We start from the raw sequence: 25,432 nt of genomic DNA on the forward strand, positions 1-25,432 counted from the left end.
TCGTACAATTACCTTTTCATACACATGTACTTTCCTTCCACTGATGAAGCTTCACACTCCCATCAAGTGCATACCTTTATCCTGCTTGCTTGTAGGAGTAAATCCCACAACCTTCCAGCTGTCCAAGCACAGCCACAATTACCGTGCGCTCGGTCACAAGTATTTTCAGACCGTCTAGTCTGAGTGTCTCATCTGTCCAACTCGTCATGGCAACGCGCTTCACGCGTCAGATCTCCACGGATGCCGTGTCAAGACCTCGGTGGTGGCCTTGGGACGGACCCAATCGTTCCCTCAGGGTTTTTCAACTTCCTCAACGTCTATCTGCGCCTTCCTTCCTCTGTCATTCCACGCATTCCCTTTTGGTGAGCTTACTCGGTCCCGTTAGGTTTCCCGGGCCTCTGCGATCCCTTGAAACCCTAATTGGGTCTGCTTTGGGTCGGGCCCCGGCACGCTTTCGCCATGTGCTCTCGTGCTTCCCAAATGTTTCCCATGTCTCGGGCGCTCTTCGTTGACCTCTGCAAACCACTCCGCTGCCTTCCTTCCCTGGATGGCCCGTCGGGGACCCCAGTCCTGTCATCGCCCGCACTTTGTTGTGTGTTCGAGGCCCCGCCCCTGTTTGATCTAGACCGGACATGTTTTGGCCCCAGCTTGGCTCTATTTTCAAGTTGTGGTTTTCGCCCTGACCTCCGTCTTGGCTCCAGTCCGGTGCACTTCTCTTACCACACCCTGGAGAAAAGTGGCACACACCTAAACCACGTTGGGGTTTCAGACTTGTGCATGTTCCGTGGAGCCGCGTCGTGTTTTTAATGTGGCTCGTAGGAATCCTTGACGAGGGGCATTTCCTGCGTCGATCTCGCCAGCGTCTGTGAAACCACAATGGGTGACCTTAATCATCGCGTTGGTGTTGTTCCGTTACACAACTTGGCTCCTCGTTGGCTCCCAAAGACATCTTAAACATTTACAGTGTGTGACACTATGTATTAGTGTACAATGATAGAAGGTGATAAGTGTATGTTTGTGTCTCTGTAGTGGCTGGCTCTTAGTTTACAGGTTGAGGAGGGTTTATTATAAGCATAGGTCACATACAGGTCACATTTTCTATAGCTCAGAAGGAGTTGTTGTTTCTTTTAAATGAGTGTGGCTGTGTTGGAGGACCTTCGCAAACTTTCCACAATTATAATGAATATAATTTTAAACTTACTTTGAAGTAAATATAGATTTTGTAGTGTGTTTCCTTTTTAAATGAACCTTAAACTTTTCTTGAGTACAGACATTCTTAGTTAGCTTTCCCTGTAAATGTAGTGAAGTATTTAAAAATCAGGAAAAAGCTTCTCAGATCATTTTATTGAGTCACTGCAAGTCACTTTGTTTTAGACTTACTTTGGAAGATTTTCTTTCCTTGATGCTCCTCTTTTTTTTTTACTATGTCTCGAAGTGAGTGAATAAAAGCAGAGTTATACTAACTTGTATTATAAAATAATGTTTAGATTCCTTAAACCTTTTACTCCTTGAATTAGGAATTATTATATTATATTATTTTTTTTAATTTATTTGATTTTATTCCTTTAAAATATATATATTTTAAATGTGCTATGGGTAAGTGCTTTCCCCCTTTTTCTAAAGTTAATCGTACCTTGCAGGCATTTAATCGTGCTGAGAGTTTTGGACTTTTTGTATTCTTTTTTGAGGTTTAGATTTCATTAAACCTATAGGATTTTAGTACTACGTTTGATAAAATTAATTTAAAATAATTTGTTACACTGATGTTTAGTTATGTAGTAAAAGTCAGAAGATATAAATATTACGATGTAAATTTATATTTTTGATTCAAAATATTCTTTAGATGGTGTAGCAGGACTGAGTAGACTCGGCACTCTTGTATCTTGTATTTTTTGTTATGGAAGGGTGTGTATGTTGTGAGTCGTCATGTGCAGTTAAATCTGGTATAAAACCTTTACTATACATTCATATCTTGAGCAGTATACCTGACGTTCATTTATTTTCAATAAGCTCCTGATGTATTGTCCACCTCTTTCTCTCCGTGCAATCGAACTCATTTCACTGGTATTCCTCGCACTCTCCAAGCATCTAATGTGACCGTTAATGTTGAGTTTCTGTCATTACCCATCCACCTCTGGCCGACTGACACTCCAGGAGTCGTCATTCCATCCATCATTAAAGGGGAAACTGAGAATAATGACTTGACCACTTGAACTGCGAGCCCAGCAGACATTCTTGCTGAAGACGGTGCCTTCAAAAAGAACTTCTCATTATGTGAGTTTCTCAATCACACCTGAAACAAATGGATTTGGAAGTGGCCTTTACTCTCTCCGTCTCATGTAATCAGCCTGTAGCGTTCAGACTTGATATCATAACGTCTGAACTCTACAATGACTAGTTTCCTTTTTCTGCTTTTCCATCTCCATCCGGCCTCAGATATTTCTATACCTCAAAATAGTTTGAATACAAACTTACAGTGATTATCTCGGTTAATAGAATAACTTTTCTTAGCCTCTGTACTACTTCGTTTGTTTTTACGCTGATTTTAATAAGAAGATATCAAAGGACAAATCGGTCTTCAGTTACTGTATTTGATGTTGGGAAGACTTTTATGTATTTTGCATCGGAAAAACTTGATCAAATAATTTTTTTCAACTGGCTAAATGACAGTGTCTCACATGGATTCTTGCCCCTACGATTTAACATTAAGATTAAGTGAATCTACATTGCTACTTCCAGACCCCCCTTTCTTCAGACTCTCTTCCAAAGCAACGTCAACAGTGCATAGTAACGTTTTTCAGAGGCTCATTTGTGGTTCAGTGGATCACTTTACAAAATTGCATTATCATTGTTTTACTTGGATGTGGAATATAGTCATCCGGGTAGAAAAATCTTCTATCGAACCTTAAATCCATGAACAAACGCCGTCATTCATAAAACATGGTCAGGTTCATGGGTAGCTCGCACTGAAACACTGGTGTGTTCAAAATAAGAAGTGAATCATCATCATCATCTAATTGTTAAACAATTGTGCCATCAATTCATTGAGTAATGAGGCATAAAATTAGATTTTGACCAGAAGTAGTGAGTTTGCTTTGGCTTGGCCAGAAGGGGAAACCGCTCCATTTCCAGAATATTTTCCTGCTTGTCCTAAATAATGGCCAGGGACTCTGGGTCATGATGGAAGGAACAGGATGTTAAAACAACTAGACAAGATCTTAAGACCTGTAGTAGACTTATCCGTCATCAGTGATACAGTCCTGTAAAATACAGTCCTGTAAAATGCAGGTCTCTGTGATTGACAGAAACTAAACCAGTTGTTCCTAGAGTGGTCCCTGCACCAGTTTGGAGATAATAGACAAGAAAGAAGAAAATTATTTTCTACATTTAGTAGAAATCCTGTATTAACAGAATAAACTCAGTCAGACTCTACAACAACCCGTCATTAACTCTAGTACTTAACTTCCTCCTCTTCCGGTTCAGCTATTCTGGGAGTAGTCCATTCCTGTGCAAGAATTCTTGGCATAATGCACTTTTTTTTACTGTTAGGCTTCTTACAACCTTGAGTATGGTGTTGTTGGTCGGTGTTTCAGTGATGTGTGTGGTTGATGTTGTTCTTGCTTTCGCTCTTCGCTCATGTTTGTTTTCTTTGGAGTTCTGTCTTTTGTCCCTGTTATGTGTTTTTGTTCCCTGCTGTGGGATCAATAAAGTCTAATCCAATCTAAAATATAAAGTCAATGTGAAATAAATGAATATAAATAAAAGAGTTTAAGAGCATAAGGTGAGCGCGTGTACTAGTAATGTAGCCTCAGAACTCTCTGGACAGAAAAATATATTTTTGTTTGAGTCTGAATCTTGTTTCAAAACAAGGATCCAGTGGAAATTTGGGGTTAAGCTATCTCCGCTCTATTCATATGACATATGACAACTACAATTTCAATAATTTTCTACTCACCCTAATGTTATCTAACGGTTTGGATTATTTTCAGAGTAATCTGTTATAGACAAAAATGTAAATCCATTTTTCTGTAGAAAATGGAGCTCAGTAATCTTCATCAAAAAAGACACACTTTTAAACATTCAAGTACCTCCATGGTGCTGGTCTGTATTTCTTCCTTGTTGCTCGACAAAGTAAAACTTAAAATAAAAGTAAGTCTTTAGACTTTAAGTTCAACCTTTCTTTTTTCATTATCCCATCAAACTTTATCAATTATACATCTTTGATTTGTTCGCCATAAAGTACATTTAAAAAAATATTAAAAGACAAATTCCACAGGACAGTAATCAACGAAATATGAAAGAAATTTGGATGAAAAAAATGTAGAAAAAGTAAAGCTGTCTCTTTCTTTGCATTAAACTCAAACTCTATTGCTTTCCCAGTTTGTATGTAAAACAAAAACATCAAGTATCATTTTCAGAAATCGGTGAATGTTTTTGACAAGCGTGCAAAGCCATTTTCCCGAGACCATATCGGGGACATTTAGATATTTTTCTCCAGGAGGCTGTAGAGGTAAAGTCTTTAAGCCTCTCCACGTCATCGTAAGAGGTAAAATATTCTGGAATATCTGACTGGAGATCAGGTTAATGTTGCATAATCAAATAAGGAATGAGTACGTCTGATTCAATAGACTACGGAATTCTGCTTTTGCTTCTTTTTTTTGTAAGTCGCTCCAGTCGACCCATTAGATGTTTCTGGATTAACGATCAGAATGTCACAGTCGATCCCAACCGTCTTAAATTTGACACGCCGTCCATCGTTGACCCGTCAAGTCCTTCTCTCATGTAGCCAGGCGTCGTGTTGTCAGATTTCCCCTCCTCCCAAACGTCCTATTCCTCCGTGCTCCAAAGACAATTGGTTTTCTCATTACCCCTAATGGAATTCAACTGGATGGAAAATCTAAACTTCATGCTCCCGCTGCCATCCACTTGGCAGATCCCTCTTGTCTTGCACCCTGGCCGACTCGCACCGATCAATACAACCTTACTACTTTTTTGGGTCTGGCCACTACGTCAACTGGAATCGAATCAGCTGCTCTTCTCATTATAGGGCCATAGAAAAAAAAAGAAAGAAAAGGCGAATCAAAGCTGTTGCACGGAGATCATTACTGTTCAAGATCCAAGAGCGAGATTGATGTCGGCAGAGTTTCTTTACTTTACCAGTGGAGCTGATAATTGTTGCAGGCCAGAAAACGGTTGTGATCATTTTGATTTGTGACAAACATGATTTTCCTTAATTGGCTGCCACAGAAACGAACTTTCTTCCCTTGCTTTTTCTCTTCTGTGTCACTCTAGTCTTGTCCTCCCTGATGCAAGACGGTCACAGTGTGGTTGCTGAGAGTCTATTTGTGTGCCTTTGAAAATCCAGGCTGGTTTATTGATTTTTCTTAAAAACTGAAATTGGTAATTTAAGATTCCCATCTTGAAGCTGCTTCAAGACACATCGTCAAACTTGCCTGATTTGGCTTTAAAGCGTCTGATTTACGGACCACCACACACGGAGTAAAAAAAAAGACATTTCTGAAGGATTTGTATCCAAAATGATCGGCCGTCCTGCACAGAACCAGATGTTAGATACGGATTGTGTTTTCCCTTTGAATGCGAGTGTGTCTGAAACATGATTTTGTTTGGCGCATTCACTTTTCTACAAATCAGTTCTAGCTTGTTTTTTCGGGAAATTTAAGATGGTATCAGCACTTCTCACCCTTTAAATAAACGCAGCCGAGCCAATCAACCCGGGATCCGAGAGCCAAGCAAAGTACATTTTAGGGCCTCATTTGTCCACAAATAGGGCAGAGCCAATAATACACTTTTGTAAAAATGAATAATGACTGTTTGATGATGTGCAGAACTTGTGTTGGAATTCACCAAAATAAAAAAGGTTTTTAAATGTTTGCAGACTAAAAACCATGAAAATAGATGAAACATGATATGTGATAATAATAACTGTTAACTTTAGAACTTTGCACGGTTTCTTGAGGCTAAATAAGGATCAGTATTTATTAACTTTTGTAGTCTGTAATGGAACTGTAGTTAGGAAAGACAATAGTTGGTACAAACAGCTGACATTCTTGCGTTAATGGCTACATAACGATGGGAAGAGCTTGACACAAAAAAGCAGCGTTAGCACACATTGAACCAGAAACCATACATTTCCATTATAGCCATTGTTATTTTATGATTTGATTTAATATAAGATGATATACAAGTTGGTAAAATAAACAAATCAATTTGTATAATGACATGTGACACATTTTCTGGGCATTTTCTTTACATTTTGATTCAATTTTTTTCACAAAAGAACAGATTTTCTTAGAGAAAACATGTTTTTATATCAAGTTATTCGTAAATAATAAAAAGCAAAATATCAAAATTGCTAGTTGGATTCCTACACAACCTCTTTAGGGCCACATAAATACAGCCATTTGGCCTCTTGTGGCCCACGTGCCGTGCTCTACTCAGTAGTCTGGCTTTTGTCAAACTAGTGGTCGTCCTCGTCATGAGAACTTTTGTACAGCTTTTGAAAACACTAGACTTTAGAATGTAGCTAAAATATCTAACCAAATCATAAAGTTAAAAAAAAAAGAAGAAAAGCTGAATCTGTGCTGGTCTATAAAATCTTTATTAGTCTCTCTAGCTGCAGCGCGGCCCTGCAGCCTGCCGAGTTGCGAATGTGAAAACACGGACACTGTGTCCTCCAAAAGCCACATCTGAGACATTTCCAAGCTGCTAATCTCACGGCCCTCTTAAACAGAATTTCTTTTCTCCATCATGTGTAATCATTAACGCGGACCCCGGCTCTTTCCCTCCCCGGCTCTGCAGCGGCTCCCGGACTGAATGTGGGCATTGTAGGGGCGGCGGGTCTGGTGCTCCTCTGTGGCCCCGCTTCTTAGCGTACTCTGGAAATGAAACGTGACATGAGAAAGTGCTGTTTTCTTTACTCTGGATTACGAAAGGAAAAAAACACCAACAATCCCAGCAGAGATTACCTTTTGCGACACACAAGTGTGTCTTTGTTTATGTCCACATGTGCGACATGTCATAATAACGATGGTCTCGGGTGGACGGAGGAATCCGGCTCTCGCAGAAAAACGCCGTCACCGAGGTGAGCTGCTGGATGCATTTCAGGAGTAACGAAGGGTAGTTGTCTCATAACAAGGCCGTCTGTGCTACATTACTTGGCAGCTTCGCTCGCAGCCTCTCTTGCTTACCGTAATTATCGTAATAATGGTCTGCAATTTTCCCTTTTTTTTTTCTCTCTCTTCAGTGTGCTTCTTCATTACGACCCGGGGGTCAAGACCGAGGTTAGATAAATGCAAAGAGAAACCTGATCTGAGGGAAACTTTAAAGTAGGATTGTCTGGAAAAGTTGTGTTTTATTAGCCACGATCACAAGTGATTTGATAAACGGGTGAAAAGTTAAAACAGTTGCTGAACTTCTGTGTTGAGATGATGATGTTTCTTAACCTGAAATGAAATTTATTGTTGTAATGTATTGTTGTAGTGTTCAATTTATTTATTTATTTTTTTAATATTTGCATAAGAGTATGAATTTCAATTGCGATCAGCTCTGGGAACCCCCATCCTTTTTACTTACTTACTTAGTGTGTCAAATGTTAAGGCTCTGATGGAATAATACATTTGTATATATATAAATAAAATATATATATATATATATATATATATATATATATATATGAAGCACTAATAACAGATACTGTTTGAGTTCAGTTTCGTTAAAGTTTAAACAAAACTAGTTAATAAATGTATATTAATGTATTCAAAAATTAATACATGGAATTAATTAGAATATTTCTTTTTTTTCACGCCCTAATTAAAGCAGATAATGTAGATCGTCATTGATTGTAGACGATGAAATTGGGATTCATTTTGATTTCATCAACTCAAATTCTTCATCCAAATCACGAATAAGCCGAAATTCGGATGATATTATATTCATCTGTTTCTAAATATAACTGTTGTCAACATATTTTTCTGAGCTGTACAAAATGCTTTTGACGTGTAATTAAATCTGCATAGACTTGCATTTCTGCCCAACAATCCCAAAAAAAAAGTTTCCATTTGCAGATGCCATCCAGAACTTTAAGGTGGAGGTTGCCAGAGCTGCGTGGCAAATCAAAATGACACACTTTAACACCAGACATGATTGGATAGTCGTATTTTATTGTCCAGGAGCCCCCGTTCTCACTTCATATTTGGTCCACATCTGGTACCGGGAGCGCCGGCATGTGTTTCCACTACACTTTTATTTATACCTCTAAACACACCAGTCAACACAGCGGTGGGCAGGAGTTTATTGTCGCCGTTACACTCCTGCAGTTAAGTGACGTCGTGTCAAAACACATCAGACCTTTTGCTCAGGCTGGTCCGGTTTGTTTTCCTTTGTCGCTCTTAATTTGGTGGAAGAATTCATGTTTGTCAAGAGCCATAGTGTTGGAGCTCTCCAACGGTTTGGCGCGCAGGCCTTGAAGATGTGGGTTTGAAATGGAGCTCTGCCCCGGATTTGTTGACGATTGTCAGCCCGATTTGTCCGGGACCTTGTAGAATTTGAGCGCTACGTCCACTCAAGGTGGGTCAGAAAGCAAAGTCAATTTAGACCGGTACGATCTTCAATGACGGAACTGGACGTTTGGACAAAGTGGTTTTGATAAATTGAAGTTTAATCTCTACATTCCAAGAAATGAGACCAGTTTTTGTTGTGTTTTCAGTGACTCTGTGATTGATTTAAGAAGATGTCAGTGTTGGTCTGCTTCTGCTCACGACTGGGCGCTGAAAACGTTGGACCATGTTCTTGTGTTTCTTTTAACATTCAATATCTTCACCCGAGGTGTTGCGTTGTGTCCGCTCCAGCGCGAACGCGAGCCGAGGTGATGTTTTTACACCCATCTCTCCGGCTCGTCTGATCTCAACTCCGAACAGTGGTGTTCCAGCCGAGCCAACGATAACAAGCACAGACGTGTCGAAGACGGAGCAGAAGAGGTCGAAGTACATGTGGCTCTGATCACAGTGAGAGTGAGGGATAGAGGTTCACTCACTGATGTGTCTCTGACCGACGGTGCCATCGCCGCAGTCTACACTTACTCTTCACCATCTTAATTTGTTGCAAGGATTCTAACTACATTCTGAAGCCGTCTATCAAATATTTAAACTTATTTATTGTGAACTGGGAGTGTCTTTCCTTAATATTATTTTTCATTAAATCATACATTAAATACTACCTTAATATAGTCTCTGACTTTAATTTTTTACATTTTCACTATATATTGATTTCATGTCCTAATCTAATCCTCTGATACAATTCAAATTTGATTAATTTGTTAGTTTACATAAAACAAAACAGTTTTTTACTCTAGAACACAATTGACCTTTTTTAAAGTCAATGTATATTTGTATTTATGTAGCATGAAGTCTGGTAGTCTGAAAAAAACGTCAATTTTTTTTAATGCATTTAGTTTTGTCCTGAGGCTTCAAAGATCTCTGTACTTCAGCTATGATGGAAATAAAAGGAACTGCCTACTCCGAAAAAAAAATAAAAAAAAATAAAGTCAATGTATTTGCGTTCCTAAAACACAAATGCACACATATACACTTTTTATTATTTTAATTAATGTTTTTGTGTTTATAAAGATTATAATATTTTACACTATCATTCTCATTATATTACATGTTCCATTCATTTTAAGATGATTAGTTTGACTCACAAGATGAGCAAGAGTTTTGGGAAAATGGCCACATTAAGGGGCAGAGATCAAAGGAGGTTAAGAAGAGAATGCAGGCAGGGTGGAACGTGCCAACTGACAGGGGTGATCGATTATAGATGGGAAGCAACAAGTGGGTTCTGGACACGTTAAGACGAGAGACCAAGGACGTACTGAACACGGACATTTGAGATAGAGATGGCAGGTATGAAGAGATGAGGAAGACGTTGAGATGCGATAATGGAGGGATGAAGAGGACGGGTGACTAGAGAGGATGTTCAGGATACTCAATGGTGGAGGGATAGTGGTTTCAACACCAGAAGAACTTCTTAATAGTCACTCTGTTGTGTTGTGTTTGTGGTCGGTTGCAATGTAGCGCACCATCATCCTGCAGGTTTTAACACGGCAGTATAATCGCGTGCGTCCACTTGACACTCGCGTTCCTCCTTTCGACTTCGCGCACCGTTTCCTCGCAGCAGGATCAGACTGAAATGGTTTCCATGTGCCAGCAATCACAAATACCTCAATCACAACAGTGTTATTATGTGTTAATGCTTGGTTGCTTCATTAGCTGCTGTATTTTGGTAAACCTGCACCTTCATCTCGGCGCTGGCCTCCCTCGCCGGGAACATCCTGCAGGTTCTACTCTTACTGTTTATGTGTTTCTCTAACTGGAGCCGCGGCTCACTCATTAGTAGCAACGTATGGCTGACTGCTGATGATCACACCCAGAGGGTATTGAGGCTGAGCCGAGGGTTGATTCAGAGTTCAGGAGGTTGAACCTCTCGCTGCCTCCCAGAGGCCTCCAGCGAAGGTAAAGGTACCTCCAGAGGTTTTTTTTTTACGGAAGAAATAAAATCTCTCGGAATAGATGAAGTGTATTAGATTGAACTCATGGCGGTGAGTGATTTGAGAGGAGGTTCATTCACTCTTTGTGTTTGTTTTCTTTAGAAAAAATAATAAATAAATAAATAATATAATAAAAGACTGAAAATCTACAAATATTGTTTTTTTTGTTATTTTCAAGTAAATGTACTAAGACAGATTGATTTAAATGTATTTTTTTTATTAATGGGATGAATAAAACATAGAAATAAAGTTGAAATGTATAAGAAATATTCAAAAAATCCACATGATTACTACTATTATTATCTGTGTTACTACTTTGACTGTCATTTCTTTACGCCATAGAATGTTTTGACAGTCTTCATATCATTCAAGCTATTGTGTTCACTGAAATAAATCTCTTGTTGTGATATCGCTACTAAATACTGTCCTCAAATGCGGGTCAAAGGTACTTTAAAACGCATCAAAATGAAAGAAAAAGGAAGGGAGGGTTAATTAATTGTCCATCTGTCAGGATTTTTGGTGGAAACAAATCAATTATTTATTATTATTTATCTTAACAATATTTTGAAATAGATAATTTCCGTCCACCGGTAGCCTGCTCTCAGTTATGATATTTTACCATCACACCGCTGAGAGTTCCTGACCTTCTTGTCCACTTTCGTAAAACCCGACAAACCTTTCCTCCGGTCTGGTCTTCTACTTACCTTCCAGTCGGGCCGCTTTCTCTGCCAGACAATCATTTTGGAATCTTTTTTTTTTTTTTTTGTCTTTTATCAGACACAGCTTTTTTGGCTTCCGTGCCATTTCTTATTCCAGACTGCAGGTTGCCAGAGCCCCCCCGTCCCTCCGTGATCCCAAACTTTCCTCTCTGCAGTCTTGGCTGGCCCTCGTGGTCCCGTCACGTCGGACAGCAGCGGGTCAGATAAAAAAAAAAAAAAGAAACATCCAGCAACTTTGAAAGAATGTCTTTTTAATGAATTTCACCTGAACGTCCTGAGGTGTAAAACGAAAATGGCTGTTCATAACATTCACTTCAAGCTTTTGTTTTTATAAATGTTGGCAGATCAACATTTCTCAGCGACTTTGGGGATTTTTTATTTTGTCTTTGCACAGAAATCTAGAATTCTTCTCCTTGTGGGTCTCGACTTTGACCCTCCTTTGCCATTTTTTTCAGTCGAATACTAACTTTCAACATCAGGTGGATGAGTTAAATCACAACCATCATTGTGATTGAACACAGAACAACACAAGATCCCATTGTGGCTAAATCTCCACGTGCCTTTCTCATCGTCCGCCCTTCATCTTCCCTCAATGGCACAGTGTATACCTTTCATAGGAGCGGGTTTTATAGAGAAACCATACTGTTATTACAGAGTTCAAGACTGTCTTTCTCATGTTTAGTTAGCCTTTTGACCGCCACTAGACGTCCTGGGAGACACAATAAAAGCATTCATAATACAACTGGCCATCCTCCAACTTAAAGAAGGACATCCAGGAGGACGTAATAGATCCTGCACCTGAGTTCCCATCCCCGTCAGTCTAGTCCTCGCTCTGCTCTGATGCCTCTCCCAGTTTAACCTCCTGAGATTCTTCAACCCAATTATTCTATTAAAGCTTCTTTAGAGCATTTTCATTGTCTGATGTCTCTTCTGAACGCCCCCGAGGCCTTGAGGAAACCATTATCAAGACCATTAGATGTGATTAGCTTGTGCAAACAGTGGAGATGACATAGTAATGGTATTTTCTATTTCGCTATCTCCCGCTCTCCGCCACAGCCAGTTTGCCTCGACCTGACACATGGTCTAAGCTGGTGGGTGAAGGCAGGATTTGAAAATGAAGAAGCACATCTGTTGAGCAGGATGAGCAAATCTTTGAGCAGCAATGAAAACAGTTTGGGTTAATGATGGGAATAGCAGGTAGGATGAGACGCAGCCACTACAAACTGTGCGGCGAGTCGGGCGATGTGCGTCCGTGTGGTTTGGATGTTCCAGCTCCAGAGAGGGAGGACATCATACGTCAAGATGCGATTGCCGTCATCCGTCAACCTTAAACCTGCAATGGTGTGTCTAGAGGAGCTTTTGACATGTTGGCACCTGCTGGTCCGTTATTTTCTTTCGGGATTCGCTGGTATATTCATCAGGGCCGAACACGTCATCGATAATTTCTGTTTTTCTTGCAATTTATAAAGGATGAGGACGGGTTCAGATGTGGTCATACATGTCTGTGTGTCTCTCTCCTGATCCTCCTCCTGTTATCATTACAACAGCCTTGGTGTCTTTCCTCTTGTCACAGAAGAATACAATAGTTTTGTAGATGTATATGTGTTTATATTTAATTAAGTAAATAATATTTCTAGCACGCTTTTCTAGACAATGGTCCATTTCTGGGCACAGTTCAGTGTATCTGCCAATCAAATGAGGTCTGAACCGGCGATCAGTTGTGTGGATTCCGTCAAGGTTCTGTCCTCGGTCCTTCATTGTTTTTGCTGTACTTGATTCCCCTGGGTATAACTGCCACAACCTTCTTATTCTTCTTTCTCTGTTGTCCTTTTTTTTCTTTGCAATATTCATCTTCTTCTACTTTGTCTATATTCTTCTTCTATGTCTGCTTCTTAGTCCTTTTTCCCTCCTTCTATAACTTGATCCTAATTTGTTCCTTTGTCTTCTTCTACTTCCTGGTAGTCTTCTTATCATCTTTGTCTTCTTTATCCATCTTTTTCTACCTTTTTTTTTTCTTTCCTGACTTCTGTCTTTTCTTCATGTCTTCTATCTTTTTGACTTCTAGTCTTTTTCATCTTTTTCTTCAACTTCTTTGTCTCGTTCTCAGTCGACAAAGAAGAAATGAGTCTTTCATCATTGGTTCTGGTATAATTCATCTATTTACATTAATGCTCAGCTACAAAGTCTGCCTCTGTGGTATGAGATGTTCCCTGATCTTTCAGTGTCTTTATTTGTCTATATATTGAAAAAATACTGGAATATCATAGAACAATACACTTTTTTTTATTAGATTTTAACACACTTTCAGACTCTTCTCAATGATAACAAAAACCTTTGTAGAATTGTTTACATTCACTAAACAATTTTTATTTTTATTTTTTATTTTTTCTTCACTTTGGATAACAAATGAGAATATAATGTTAATTAATGATTCAAATACCTTGTGAAATATATAAAATAAAAAGACCACACACAGATTTAAAGTGTCAGCAATGAAACTGCAAGCTTCCAATAATTTAAAAAAATGCAGGTGGAATGAAAGATAATGGGAGAATGTATATATGTTTGTACTCGAGTAGAACTAGTGTCTCTCCTTATTTTATCGTGACTCAATCATTTTGGTGACTCAATCATTTGGCAAATGACTTCGAGCTGAGTTAACTGTTCGGTCCATAAAGGGAATGAGCTCATCACTCTCAGATGCTTAATGTTCTTTTCCTCTTTCTCCAGGGTGCGACGATAAAACAGGACGAACGCACAGGAGCCATCTTGGTGGCACGAATCATGAGAGGCGGAGCTGCAGATAGAAGCGGTCAGTACCCTGTCACCCCCAGTCACTCTCTACAGTTTAATTTAAGTGGATATTACTTAAACATCGACTATAAAAGACGTCATTTTTTGGGGTTTATAGCTGATTGATAACAGGGTTGTTACAACGAACATTAATGAATCAAGCATCATTTATTTTGGCATTAGATCATGTTGGTCATGACCGTGACAGAATGAGAGACATTTTAACGCCCGGCCTTCGTTTGTAGGACTCATTCACGTTGGAGATGAGTTGAAGGAGGTCAATGGAATTCCAGTGGATGACAAGAAACCTGAGGAAATCATTCGTATCCTAGTAAGCCTCACTCTACACTCTGCCCTGAAGTCACATCCTTGTTTGTGATGGCAACTGTTATTTTCATCCTGCAAACCTTTATAAACGACAAGCGTTCAGCCAGACTGTCGCAGAAAGAGTTTCAATATGTGACGGGGTGATGGGACGTGACGAGTCTCTCCTATTCCTGCGAAACAGGAGATCACTCTAGACACCCACGGACACTGCCAAACAACCTCACATCCTCGAAGCTGTTTCAGTCTGTGCCAATGTGTAGCCTTTCATTAGGTGAGCTGCTCAACCTGTTCTCCCCCCCCACTCTTCTCAGGCCCAGTCTCAAGGGGCCATTACATTTAAGGTGGTTCCTGGTGCCAAGGAGGAGCCTGCATCCAAGGAGTCAAAAGTAAGTCTTCATAAATCTGCTTCAAGTTGCATATGATTTTAATGTAACACAACTTTACACGCAACTAAGTAAACATGCTCCTTCCTACTTATATTTAGACCTTTTCTTTAAATAGTGTTTTTTATATATAGACGGTGAGAATACATTGTTTTATCTCAAAGTTTAGTTTGATGGATGGATGGATCACCTGCGGTTGACAACAGCAACCCTGTAGGTGAAATATGGCCTTTACACAGTCACTGGCGTATTAAATCTTACTTACTACTATAATACTTTGATGAAGGCGGTAAAATGCAGCAAAACACAGTCCGTTGTGGTGCTGTGTTCACTTAGTGGGTGTGAGATGACGGTCAGAGTGGTGTTGGAAAGGTTTGCCGGAATTGTAAAGACTGATACTTTTACTTTTAATAAAAGACTGGTTAGTCACATTTTCAAACACAACTCCCTCTCCAACCTTGCATTAAAAAGTTTGCCATTTTAATGATTTAAAATAGTTTGAATTAATTATCTCAGTATCTTTATTTATGTTATTTTAGAGTTCCTACATGTGATAAAGTCGAAAACTCCAGTTAGATTTCTCATCAGTGTTTTCACTTAGTTACAGTAACAAGTAATGTGTGAAAACAATTCTACAGCCTTAGTCAAAATAAATGCAGATCATCTGCTTATAATTGTAATTCTAAAAGGTTGAAAATAATCTAGGAGAATACTTGCTAACTTAGACAATTTAAAATGATACACAGTTTGTGTTGGTGACAACTTCTATTACTACCATAACAATATTTATATATTTATATGTTTTAAAAAGTACTTACTGGGTCATGTAGGTCTATATCTTAACATTAATCCTGAATCCATGCAGTCCTCAACTTTAGAAACTCCTCTGTGAATATGCCTTACTTTTCAAAGCACCATTTGTAATCATTTATCATTAAACTTGTACATTTCCGTCCACTTTATCATCCATCTGGGGTGCACAGCTGTTGATCCCCATTTCTCCAAACCCTCATCGATCATAGATAACCGGTGAATCTTGTAAGAGTCATGCTCGACGGTCATCATCATTTGTCTCCTTTAATAAGACTCAGCTGTGTACTCGCAACTTCCATGTTTTGTCAGTCACGGGTGAAACCTGAAGGATTCACATATAGAACTACTTTTATCAGGGAGTGAATGGAAGGAGGGAGAAAACGGTTGTTTCTGGGAAGATGAACAACGGCATCGTTACGTCTGACTCTCCCACACACACTAGTGGAGCTTCTCTGCGTCGTAACTTATCGTGACAATTCTCATTTGGGACAAGAATACAAGGTGCTTTAGCTTGAAAACCCTCCGCCCACAACAGGAAATGTTTTTTCCATTACTGGGTAATCTCTCGTGTTGATGAGCTCCTCGCCGCCATCTTTGCCAAAGCGACGTCTGACCAAGTGCACTGAGGGAAAACTTTCAATCCTTTCAGTTTGTTTCCGTAGAATGAAACGGTCGCTGGTGTTTGTGAGCGGGAGGAAATTCCAACTGACTTACACCATGTTAGGTTTCAGCGCTCCCAGAGCCGTCTTTCACTCGTAATCTCCCTGAAGTTCTGTGACACATCTCATGTGTTGCTCCAGTGACTCAGACAGCATCCCGCCTGCTGAGTAACCTAGTTAGAGGTGGACACATCAAAGCAAGTCTTTATTCAAACAGCACTTTGTGTTCATTTTAATTGTAATGACTGAAGAGGGAAAAGAGGGAAAAACAAGAGAAAAATGTTGACACTTTTACTACTACAATTATAAGAAGGACTACTAAGTTTTTTCTTAGGGATGAGGAATTTTTCCAAGACAAATTAAACATTCAATATCTGTTTTTTGACTGCAACAGAACTGTTAAAATTGGAAAAATATTGTATTACTCAACCTTCAAACTAGGAAAAATTACACAAATAAAACTGAGAAAGAAAACCAAGATGATAAATCTGAAATATGGATGATAAAAGGCCTCGAGAAAAATCCGTTTATTGTTAATATATTATTAAAAAAAAAAAGTCTGATAGGTATAATGATTTTAAACAGTTTCTTAAAGCCAACATTGAACACATAAAACATATTGTTTTCTGCATGGTCCAAGGTAGAAAGTCTTACTCCGTTACTAAATGTAATGAAATGAATACAATTTTTACATCTTGATCCCTCTCAGTGAACTCATCACAGCAGGTGGATGTTGGTTTTTTACCATAAATAAATGAATATTATTGCAGAAACTATAGAAATTATTTAGTTATCATTAATTGTCCAGAATAAATCGGACGGATAAGACGGTACCTTATTTTTGTACTTACTATAAGGTGCACCTAAAATCCTTTACATTTCTTGTGGTTGCTCAAAAATCTTTTAAAATGTTTTAGTATGACTTTGGTAAAACTACAAAGTGGCACCACTTCAAATCCTGTCCATTGATATTATGCTTTTAATCCAGTAAATACAGTAACTCTTGATGCATGCATCCTGTTCTGAGATTCAACATTTAGAAAGTTTATAATAAGTGTTTTACAAAAGCTTTTCTTTGTCCTCCAGGTGTTCATGAAGGCGTTCTTTGATTTCGACCCCAGAGACGACAACACCATCCCCTGTCGAGAGGCGGGCCTGGCCTTTAAGAAAGGCTCCGTCCTTCAGATCATGAGCCAGGAGGATCCCACGTGGTGGCAGGCCAAACACGAAGGTGACGCCAATCCCCGTGCCGGCCTTATTCCGTCCAAACAGTTCCAGGAGAGGTAAGACGTCACCCCAGCTGCTACCAACTGTCCACTTCCTCTGAGCTCCTGAGCGAGGCCGATCCAACGCTTGTCACCAACACAAATCTCTCACCCCTCTCTGTTCCCCTCATCCCAATTTTCTCCACGGTGCTAGAATTGTCTGGATTTCCGCAGCCGTGTCTGGCTTTGAATGAGTAATGACAGAAATGATAGCGTTGGTACAGATCCACTTTGGACAGCAAAGGGATGGAAAAATCGCACATCAGTGTGGGCCGGGGATGGTCGCACTTCATGCACCGAGCTGCCGAGGCCGGGGCAGTTTCTTTGGCCACGTCCGAGAGCAGACGGGGAGGAAAAGTCGCAGACACACACAAGATGGAAGGAGAGCAGAGAGAAACATTGATTTCACAAACACCAGATTTGTGTCAACACCATCTTTGCACGTTTATTTGAAGTCTCGGCGAGCGCTTTATGACTTCCTCTGCTGTCAGACAAAGTGATGGTTTTATTTCCGACCGTCCATATTCTCTGCTCTGTTTTTCAAGGAGGCTTGCATTGCGGCGACCGGCGGCGACTCTGCCCCTCCCTCTCAGGAGAAACTCAAGCAGGCGCTCATGTGAGTAGAACGGCACAACACACCAGGCTTCACAGTGAGAGTGCAGACGGAGATCGTCTGGGTGGTGGTGGTGGCTGGCGAAGTACACCTCAGAAGGTTTAGTGTTCCATTCCAAGAGTGACCTCACGAGCCAGATCCATGCACGTATCTAGGAGATATTCACCTCATGCTAGACCAGGGGGTTTTAACTACCAGCCTTTGAGGTTGAATTTTGCAGCATCTGACGTCTACTTTTTGGGGATTGCAGACCGAGCAATCCATCACCAGAATGTCAGATGGTTAGGGGAATAAAGATCATCAACTGTTGTTATTTATAAAGCTTTGAATATTTAGCTAAAATAAAACAGATTCATTGAACGGAACATCACATAAAATGGTCCCAAATTCACACTGAAACCACAAAAAAAAGTTTACTTCTTCTGGTCATTTTGTTTACGATCTAGAACTTTGTCATAACAAGAAATAGATGTTTAATCGAGCTTTCTCTTTACTTTATTTAATTTAATGAACAGTTCCGCGAAATAAGTTAACTTTTGGTCTGTATTAATTGAACTATGGTTTTGAGTTTTGGAACCAAAATAAAATGTATCTCATCATATTTAACGACCTAAGCAGCAGCTACATTTGAGCTCTTACATTCAGTCATTTTCAGACGCTTATTCTCTCATGTCGGTCGTGGGGGTCTGGAGTCTATCTCAGTTTCTTTGGGCGAGAAGCCGGGGACACCCTGGACAGGACGCCAGGGCACACAAAAAAATGCAACGATTCACACACACACACTCATACCTATGGACACCTTCCCCAAGTTCCCAATCAACCTGTTTATCTTTTGGACTGTGGGAGGAAACCGGAGTGTCCGGAGTAAACCTGCGTAACACGGGGGTGAACATACAGATGATCAAACCCACATTGGCACTGATAATAACATATTAAAAACTTTAAAATGCACTGATATAACCAAAATAAAGATGAGATCCCTAATAAATGTGTCTGTGACGGAGAGAAAATGTGGCACATAGCATTTCAAAAGTTGCAACTTCCTACATAGAAACATGGGAATAAAAGTAAACTCCTGTACAAATCTTAGGCAATTTTGAGTTTGACGTGAATGTCTGAAACGACTTTTTGGTTTTAATTCATATTTAACATGCACGTTGAAGCACGTAAGACCCAAAATAACAAAAAAAGCAAAAAAAAGTCAGTTTAGTATTAACCAGGGCCTCTCACTGAACTCTCGGATACAAATATCATCTCATCATATTTAAAAAACAAAAAACGTTAAATCTATTCACAACTGCATGTGGGGTCAACGAGGACTGGACAAACAGTGGGATTCTTTGGTCCACCACATCTTTCGTGTGCTGCTCTCAGGAGGAAGAACAGTGTTGGGTATAAAATGTTCTAACTTGTAATAAAAGGCACTGGAGCGTTTAAATAAAACAGCTAGAGAACAGTGGAGCACTTTCTTTTCTGAGTATATTTGGATACCTCGCTCCATCTATGGCACTTTGTGGTAAAACATAACCAGGAAATGACAACATCCATATTTTAAAGAAGGACATGAATGTGAAGGAATAGCGGCTAAGTTCGGAAGGTGGTTAAGCGTAGCCTCTGTCGGCTTATTTTAGGTTTACATATTGAAAGAGTCGTGTTACATTAAGCCAAAGGTCTGTCTGAAAGTTGTAATCTACAAGAAAAATATGCTGAACAAAAACAGGCTTTAGGTTCAGGAGGTTCAGCGGGAGCCGAGCTAAAAAGTCCAAGTCGCTGTTTGGTGTTCTTACAGGAGACGAGGGGTTTTAGATGTTTGAAATATAGCAGGTTAACTCTAGGAGTCCAAGGAATGAGCGGGGAGGAGCTCAAGAATAAATGTGCTTTGTCTTATTTAACGATACATTTTAGTTCTTGGAGCTTAAATAAAGATATTTATTTCTGTCTTTCTCTCTCCCCTTGGAACACAAACATCTATTTACTTTAATCAAATTCCCTTCTTTGCATGTTACGTTTACGTTTTAGGTGGTTTCTTTATATTTGTCGATAATATCTTATCTTGGCTTATACACTTGCAAGTTCATAGTTAAAGAACAAAGACATGAACATTTCTCTTCATTAGCTTTGATACAGACCAGCCAAAGTCAAAGTCAGGCAGGTAAAAAGGCTTCTCTTCTGACACCTTGGACGGTCCTTTCCGAGTGGCAAAGAGACTGGAAAGAAGTTTGTTTTTTACTCAATTTCTATATTTTCCAAGGTTTTATTAGGTAATAGATTTTATGATAGACATGTGTCGTGACATGTTAACAGTTACACGCTATGTTGCGGTATGTCAGAGAAAAATTTGGTCACTTTTCAAGATTAAAACATTCTACCTCCAGCCAATTAAATAGAAATTATATACATATTTTGGATATTTGCCCAACCACTGGTCAGTGACCCAAGTCGGACTCACATTTATTGTTGGACTGTGCAAGAGTTGCCTCTTTTTTCGGGCTCATAATTTCCATGGACTGGATGTCAGTGTGAGGAGGATTGCTTTGATAATTCATCTCTGCCTTTTCGCCTTTAACGCCATAAAGATAAGAACAGGCTAAGGCCTGAGGCTGTGGTTCTCATTCCGAATATTGGTGGAATGTCCTTCCTCTTTCATGATTTTAAGTGCCTTGATCCATGAAGGACGCAAGCTGAGGTCGAAAGATCTATCCGAGTTAAAAGCAATGAGGAGAAATGTCACGTCAAATATACCTTTTTGACAAACCTACCCTCTCCTATTCTCACAAGATCAAGTGATCGATAGTTTTCCTTCTCAAGGTCTCTCTGGACCCATCTTAATAGCCAGATTTGGGAAGCTCAGCCATACTGGAGAGACTCGGAGTAGATCCACACTGAGAGGCTAGTTCAAATGACAAAGATGTTCGAGATGTGTCCAACTAGGAGGAGGTTCAAGGACCGGTAGGTTGTTTGTAGACGGAGGCTCAAGTAAATCAAATGACATCAGTTTAGGTCACTTTAACGTTAACTGAAAACTGACTTCCACATCTGAGGTTGGGCCTTGCTCAACCGTTCCAACAACTGAAGACAGTTAGTTGGACGAGCGTGGCCTTCTTATTGAATGAAAACGATCGCATTAACTTTCATCGGTATGCCGCTTTAATTCGGAGGAAATTGGATTTTAATGATGAAATCCATTTTCGTCCTCTTCACGGCGCACAGCGATCAATACAAGCTGGGACGTTACAGAAAATAACTCTTCCTGGTTTGGCCAAACTCTCCCCCACAGCAGATATTGGCAGAGAGTTTAATTCATCCAATTCTCCCGGCAGCCAGTGGCAGTAATACAATAACGCAGAGTCGGCAGGCCAGCTGGATACGACTCTGTCCGAGGACGGCTGCCCACCGTATACAAACCAAATTGCACATTGGCAGCTGAGGGTGGAGAAGATTATCAGCACTTCTTATTCAGGTGTGGCCTTCAGACCCTATGAAGTGATTATTGGAGGCGTCTTATTTGACAAATCAGCTGGATATCGAAAATCTGTTAGTAGAAGCAATTTATTTAAAATGTTATATGTGCATGATTATAACATTAATAACTGTTTTATTCTTTGAAACTGGCCTTTTGTGAACTTTTTGACATGTAACAAATAATTTGTTAAAATGTAAAGTTCTTTGTCTTTAAAATATAAAACCTTTCATCGATATAAACCAAGGACTTGGACATTACTCCAGACCATCAAATCATATACTCGTATAATAAGTATTTAACCTATTACCAAAAAAATATCTCAACGTATAAAAACGAATTACTTTTTTTTAATCTATAAATGTATGATTTTTTTAAAACTAAAAATGTGTTTCACACATCACAACATAACACTTGTATGTATTGGCAATAACAGACACACAAATGTTTTAGGTGTCGTAACAGATCAGTGTTAGAGATTGCCCGTTGAGCATAACTTTAACCCTACTTTGTAAGATAATTTTTGCTTTTTGTTTTGGTATATTTTCTATTCTAACTTCTTGAATAAAGTGCGAGCTTTGAGCTGACTTCGATGTGAGATTAATCAAATCATAATACTGTCTGTATGTTTAGAAGATTAAAATGTAAATTCTTAAAAACCGTATTCAAACGACAAACCCACACATAAAATGAATTTCAGTTGTAGCGCATCTTTTATGTAATGAGGATGGTAAAAATGAATTTATATCTTTAAAAAATGGGTTTACCTGGGTCTCAATGAAGAGAATGTTTAAAGGGATTTTTATTTAGAAAATAAAAAGCCACCAGTTTGATGAAGTTAACAGTGGATTAAATAATTTTCTACTGCGTATGTTTTTTGTCATTACTAAATGTAAATATGAAGTTGAAATTGAATTTACGTAATTCTGATAAGGAAATGCAGATGTTACACAAAAACCATTCTCTAGCGTCATAAAATCTGGAAAATAACCTTTTTTTTCCCTAAAAAACCTCTCAGTCTAAGTGAGATGTAATTCATGAACCAAATAAAATCAAAGGCCAATTGTTACACGGGAAATGGACAAGTGTGAAAGGAGTTATGAACAGTTGGAAGGAGGAACCGTCAGTGGAGAAATCAGGCCAGGGGTCACATTCAGTAGCAGATGTGGCCCCGTGCAACAGTGGTGCTGCGTCAAAAAAGATTTTGTGGGGGGGGGGATAGAGCTTGGCTCGTGGTCCTGCGAAAGGGTTAGCGCTGGCTCCGGCCTCCGAGCCATAAACTACAACAAACGCAGAGGACACTGAGCAGACTTCATTGTTACAGCGTGCAGAAAAGAGGTGTTGATTGAAGAAGGGGTTCTGTCTCTCTCTGTGTTTCCAGCCTAAACTGGAACAATATTGGTCTTGGCCGAGAAGTCAGACGAGCGCCGCTTAACCATGACCACTTGTGGCTAACGTTTTCAAGATATAAATAATCTCTATCGCTTAGTTAGATAGATTTCCCCCAGTTATGAACGTGCACTTTTAAAGTCTGATCTATTCTCCGCTAACGGCCAATTATGAGTCACCTACGGAGGTTATATCAACTACTTACTTCTGAGGTGTCATGGTCTACCTGCCTCCTCTCCGCCTTCATCCTCCTTCAACAGCTGGCCGCTCTCCAACCATCTGCTCTCTCTCGCCTCCTGACGACTCCCTGGGCTTCGTCCAGTCCGACTCCTCATCCCACATGAGATCCTCTCTTGTCTGATTATCTGATCCGGTGCCGCGGCCAAAAACACATGGACACGCGTAAAACTCGCCTCGGAGTCTCACTGTTTCGCTTCGCATTATTGACTTAATGCGTCCATTTATTTCTCACAGGGGCCGAAGAGTAATTCATTGACCCAGGGGCCACATTATGAAGTGAGACTTTTGTGAGAAGTGCACACAAAAGACGTAAAAATAAAAGGGAGATTTGTTGTTGCGGTGTCGCAAGAAGATTACAGACGAGTGGAGGTGATTGGATGGATTTTTAGTGTATTATTTTGGACGAAGACTAAAACAAGTAAGCTCCAGTCGCTACTTTAAAATGAACATCTATTTTTCCCTTTTACTCGAAAAAGGAACGTATTACTCTGAAATGAAACTCAACCCTTAGTAGGAAACGAGTGAATTTAGGGTGAGTCCTGAATCAAAAACCTCACGTTTTATTTAAAATAAACTGAACTGAATTATTTAAGCTAGTAATGGATGATTAAAATGAATATAAAATTAAATAAAACAATTCTAGTTTTACCTTTGATGCCACGATTGTTGTTAAATATGTCAAGGTATGGAGAGCAAATGCGGTTATGAGTTCACTGGGTGGGAGCGAGACAAAGAGATGTGCTATGTGTCAAATTTGTGCATTTCTTTTAGTGCACTGCTTTACAGTACACTGCAAGACAGTGCACTTACTTGCCCAGTGCACAAATTTCAACAGGGTAGCACTGTCTCAAATCAAACTCTGCTGCACCACACTTACTGGAAATGACTCGACAGCTTCTTCTTCTACTACTTTTTAACACTGATTGCAACCAGCTGTTGGAACTCTATCGCCAACACTTGACGGTGGTTTTCGCCAATTGAAACAAGTTATTCATTTGTGTTTCATTCATTCATTCATGCGTTATCACTGTTGTTGTGTGTTTTCTCAAGACATTTACGCCGGTATCTGCTCCGAAGACGCGCCTGCATCAGTGACGTATCTTCCGTTCAGCGCCACTAAGATGGCGGCCGTTGATTGTGTAAAGTGGCAATCGATAAGACACTCACTTTTCTGGCGATTTGAGTGCTCATTGTGCACTTTATTTTGGCACACTGCTCATTAGGACGCACCTATAATATTAAGTGTGAGTAAAGAAGTGCGGGATTTGAGACAAGAGACTAATCTTGTTTATAAGCCATTTTTGAGCACCAGTTTTTTGTGTATCAATTATTTTTTTTATTTTTTTTTACTTGACTCAAAGGCTCAGTGTAGTTTCACGTTCGCGTAAAGAAATATTAATTTCATTTGCTTAAAACTTCTTGACTTGAATCTTATTGACTGGCAGAAAAAAGTAAACGCATCAATGGCAGAATCTTTACATTTTGCTTCTCATTATAACTTTGAGCTCTTACGACGTTGTTCAGTCGAAAATTGTATTCCTTTATTCAAACTTTTTTTAATAATCACCCAGACGTGCAACCTTTGTTAATAAATAAAAAATGTGTATAAATCCATGGAAAATTGCACTCATTGATCACTACTTTACGGCGATCAAGTCTTTAAGGTGTCTTCCATGTCTAATGACACCCTGAAGGTGGCACTCTTTGTGGATAAGCGTGGATAAATCTGCTTTAAGAATCTGAATTTAATTCTTTCCTTACAAGCGTTTAACTGCAGCGACGAGCTGCCGTGTTCTCAACAGGGAGACACAGGTTGCTCATAAGTGTAGAAATGACCTCACTACGTCCAAAGAGAAGACCATGTGTCTGCGGACGCTCATTAGACTGACCTCATCTTGTATTTTAAGACATCCACCGTGTGCACGTTTGAGGGTGGTCTCGTCGGTTTCGTCTGCCCTTAATTTATTATCGGCACGGCTTCGTCCAGTGGCAAACTTTTTGGAAAGTTGGCTTCCACTGAGCGCTTCAGTGAGCTGCAATGTAAACGGAACAACAAACCCAGACTGTTCATGCAAATTCTATTGTCACGGTCTAATAGTTGGAAACAACAACAAGTGCTTCCAAATCCAGCCACACATGAATTAGTCACAGTTTACTGTTGGCACGAACGTCATCCAAAAGTTCAGCAACCGTAAGACTAGACCTAG

General features: G+C 39.6%; 1 protein-coding gene across 3 annotated transcripts in view; it reads left to right on the forward strand.

Annotated features, from left to right (window-relative positions):
• The window catches only part of mpp7a (MAGUK p55 scaffold protein 7a), a 123,073-nt gene that overhangs the window by 59,547 nt on the left and 38,094 nt on the right, over positions 1-25,432 (forward strand). For all 3 annotated transcript variants that reach the window (XM_087788828.1, XM_087788826.1, XM_087788827.1), the window contains exons 7-11: positions 14,014-14,095; positions 14,322-14,407; positions 14,715-14,789; positions 17,345-17,541; positions 18,069-18,139. In XM_087788828.1, the coding sequence (XP_087644954.1) occupies positions 14,014-14,095; positions 14,322-14,407; positions 14,715-14,789; positions 17,345-17,541; positions 18,069-18,139 (511 nt within the window). The remainder of the gene's footprint in view (positions 1-14,013; positions 14,096-14,321; positions 14,408-14,714; positions 14,790-17,344; positions 17,542-18,068; positions 18,140-25,432) is intronic.

The sequence above is a fragment of the Callionymus lyra genome, chromosome 4 (genome assembly GCF_982586985.1).
Source record: "Callionymus lyra chromosome 4, fCalLyr1.hap1.1, whole genome shotgun sequence".
Taxonomy (NCBI): domain Eukaryota; kingdom Metazoa; phylum Chordata; class Actinopteri; order Syngnathiformes; family Callionymidae; genus Callionymus; species Callionymus lyra.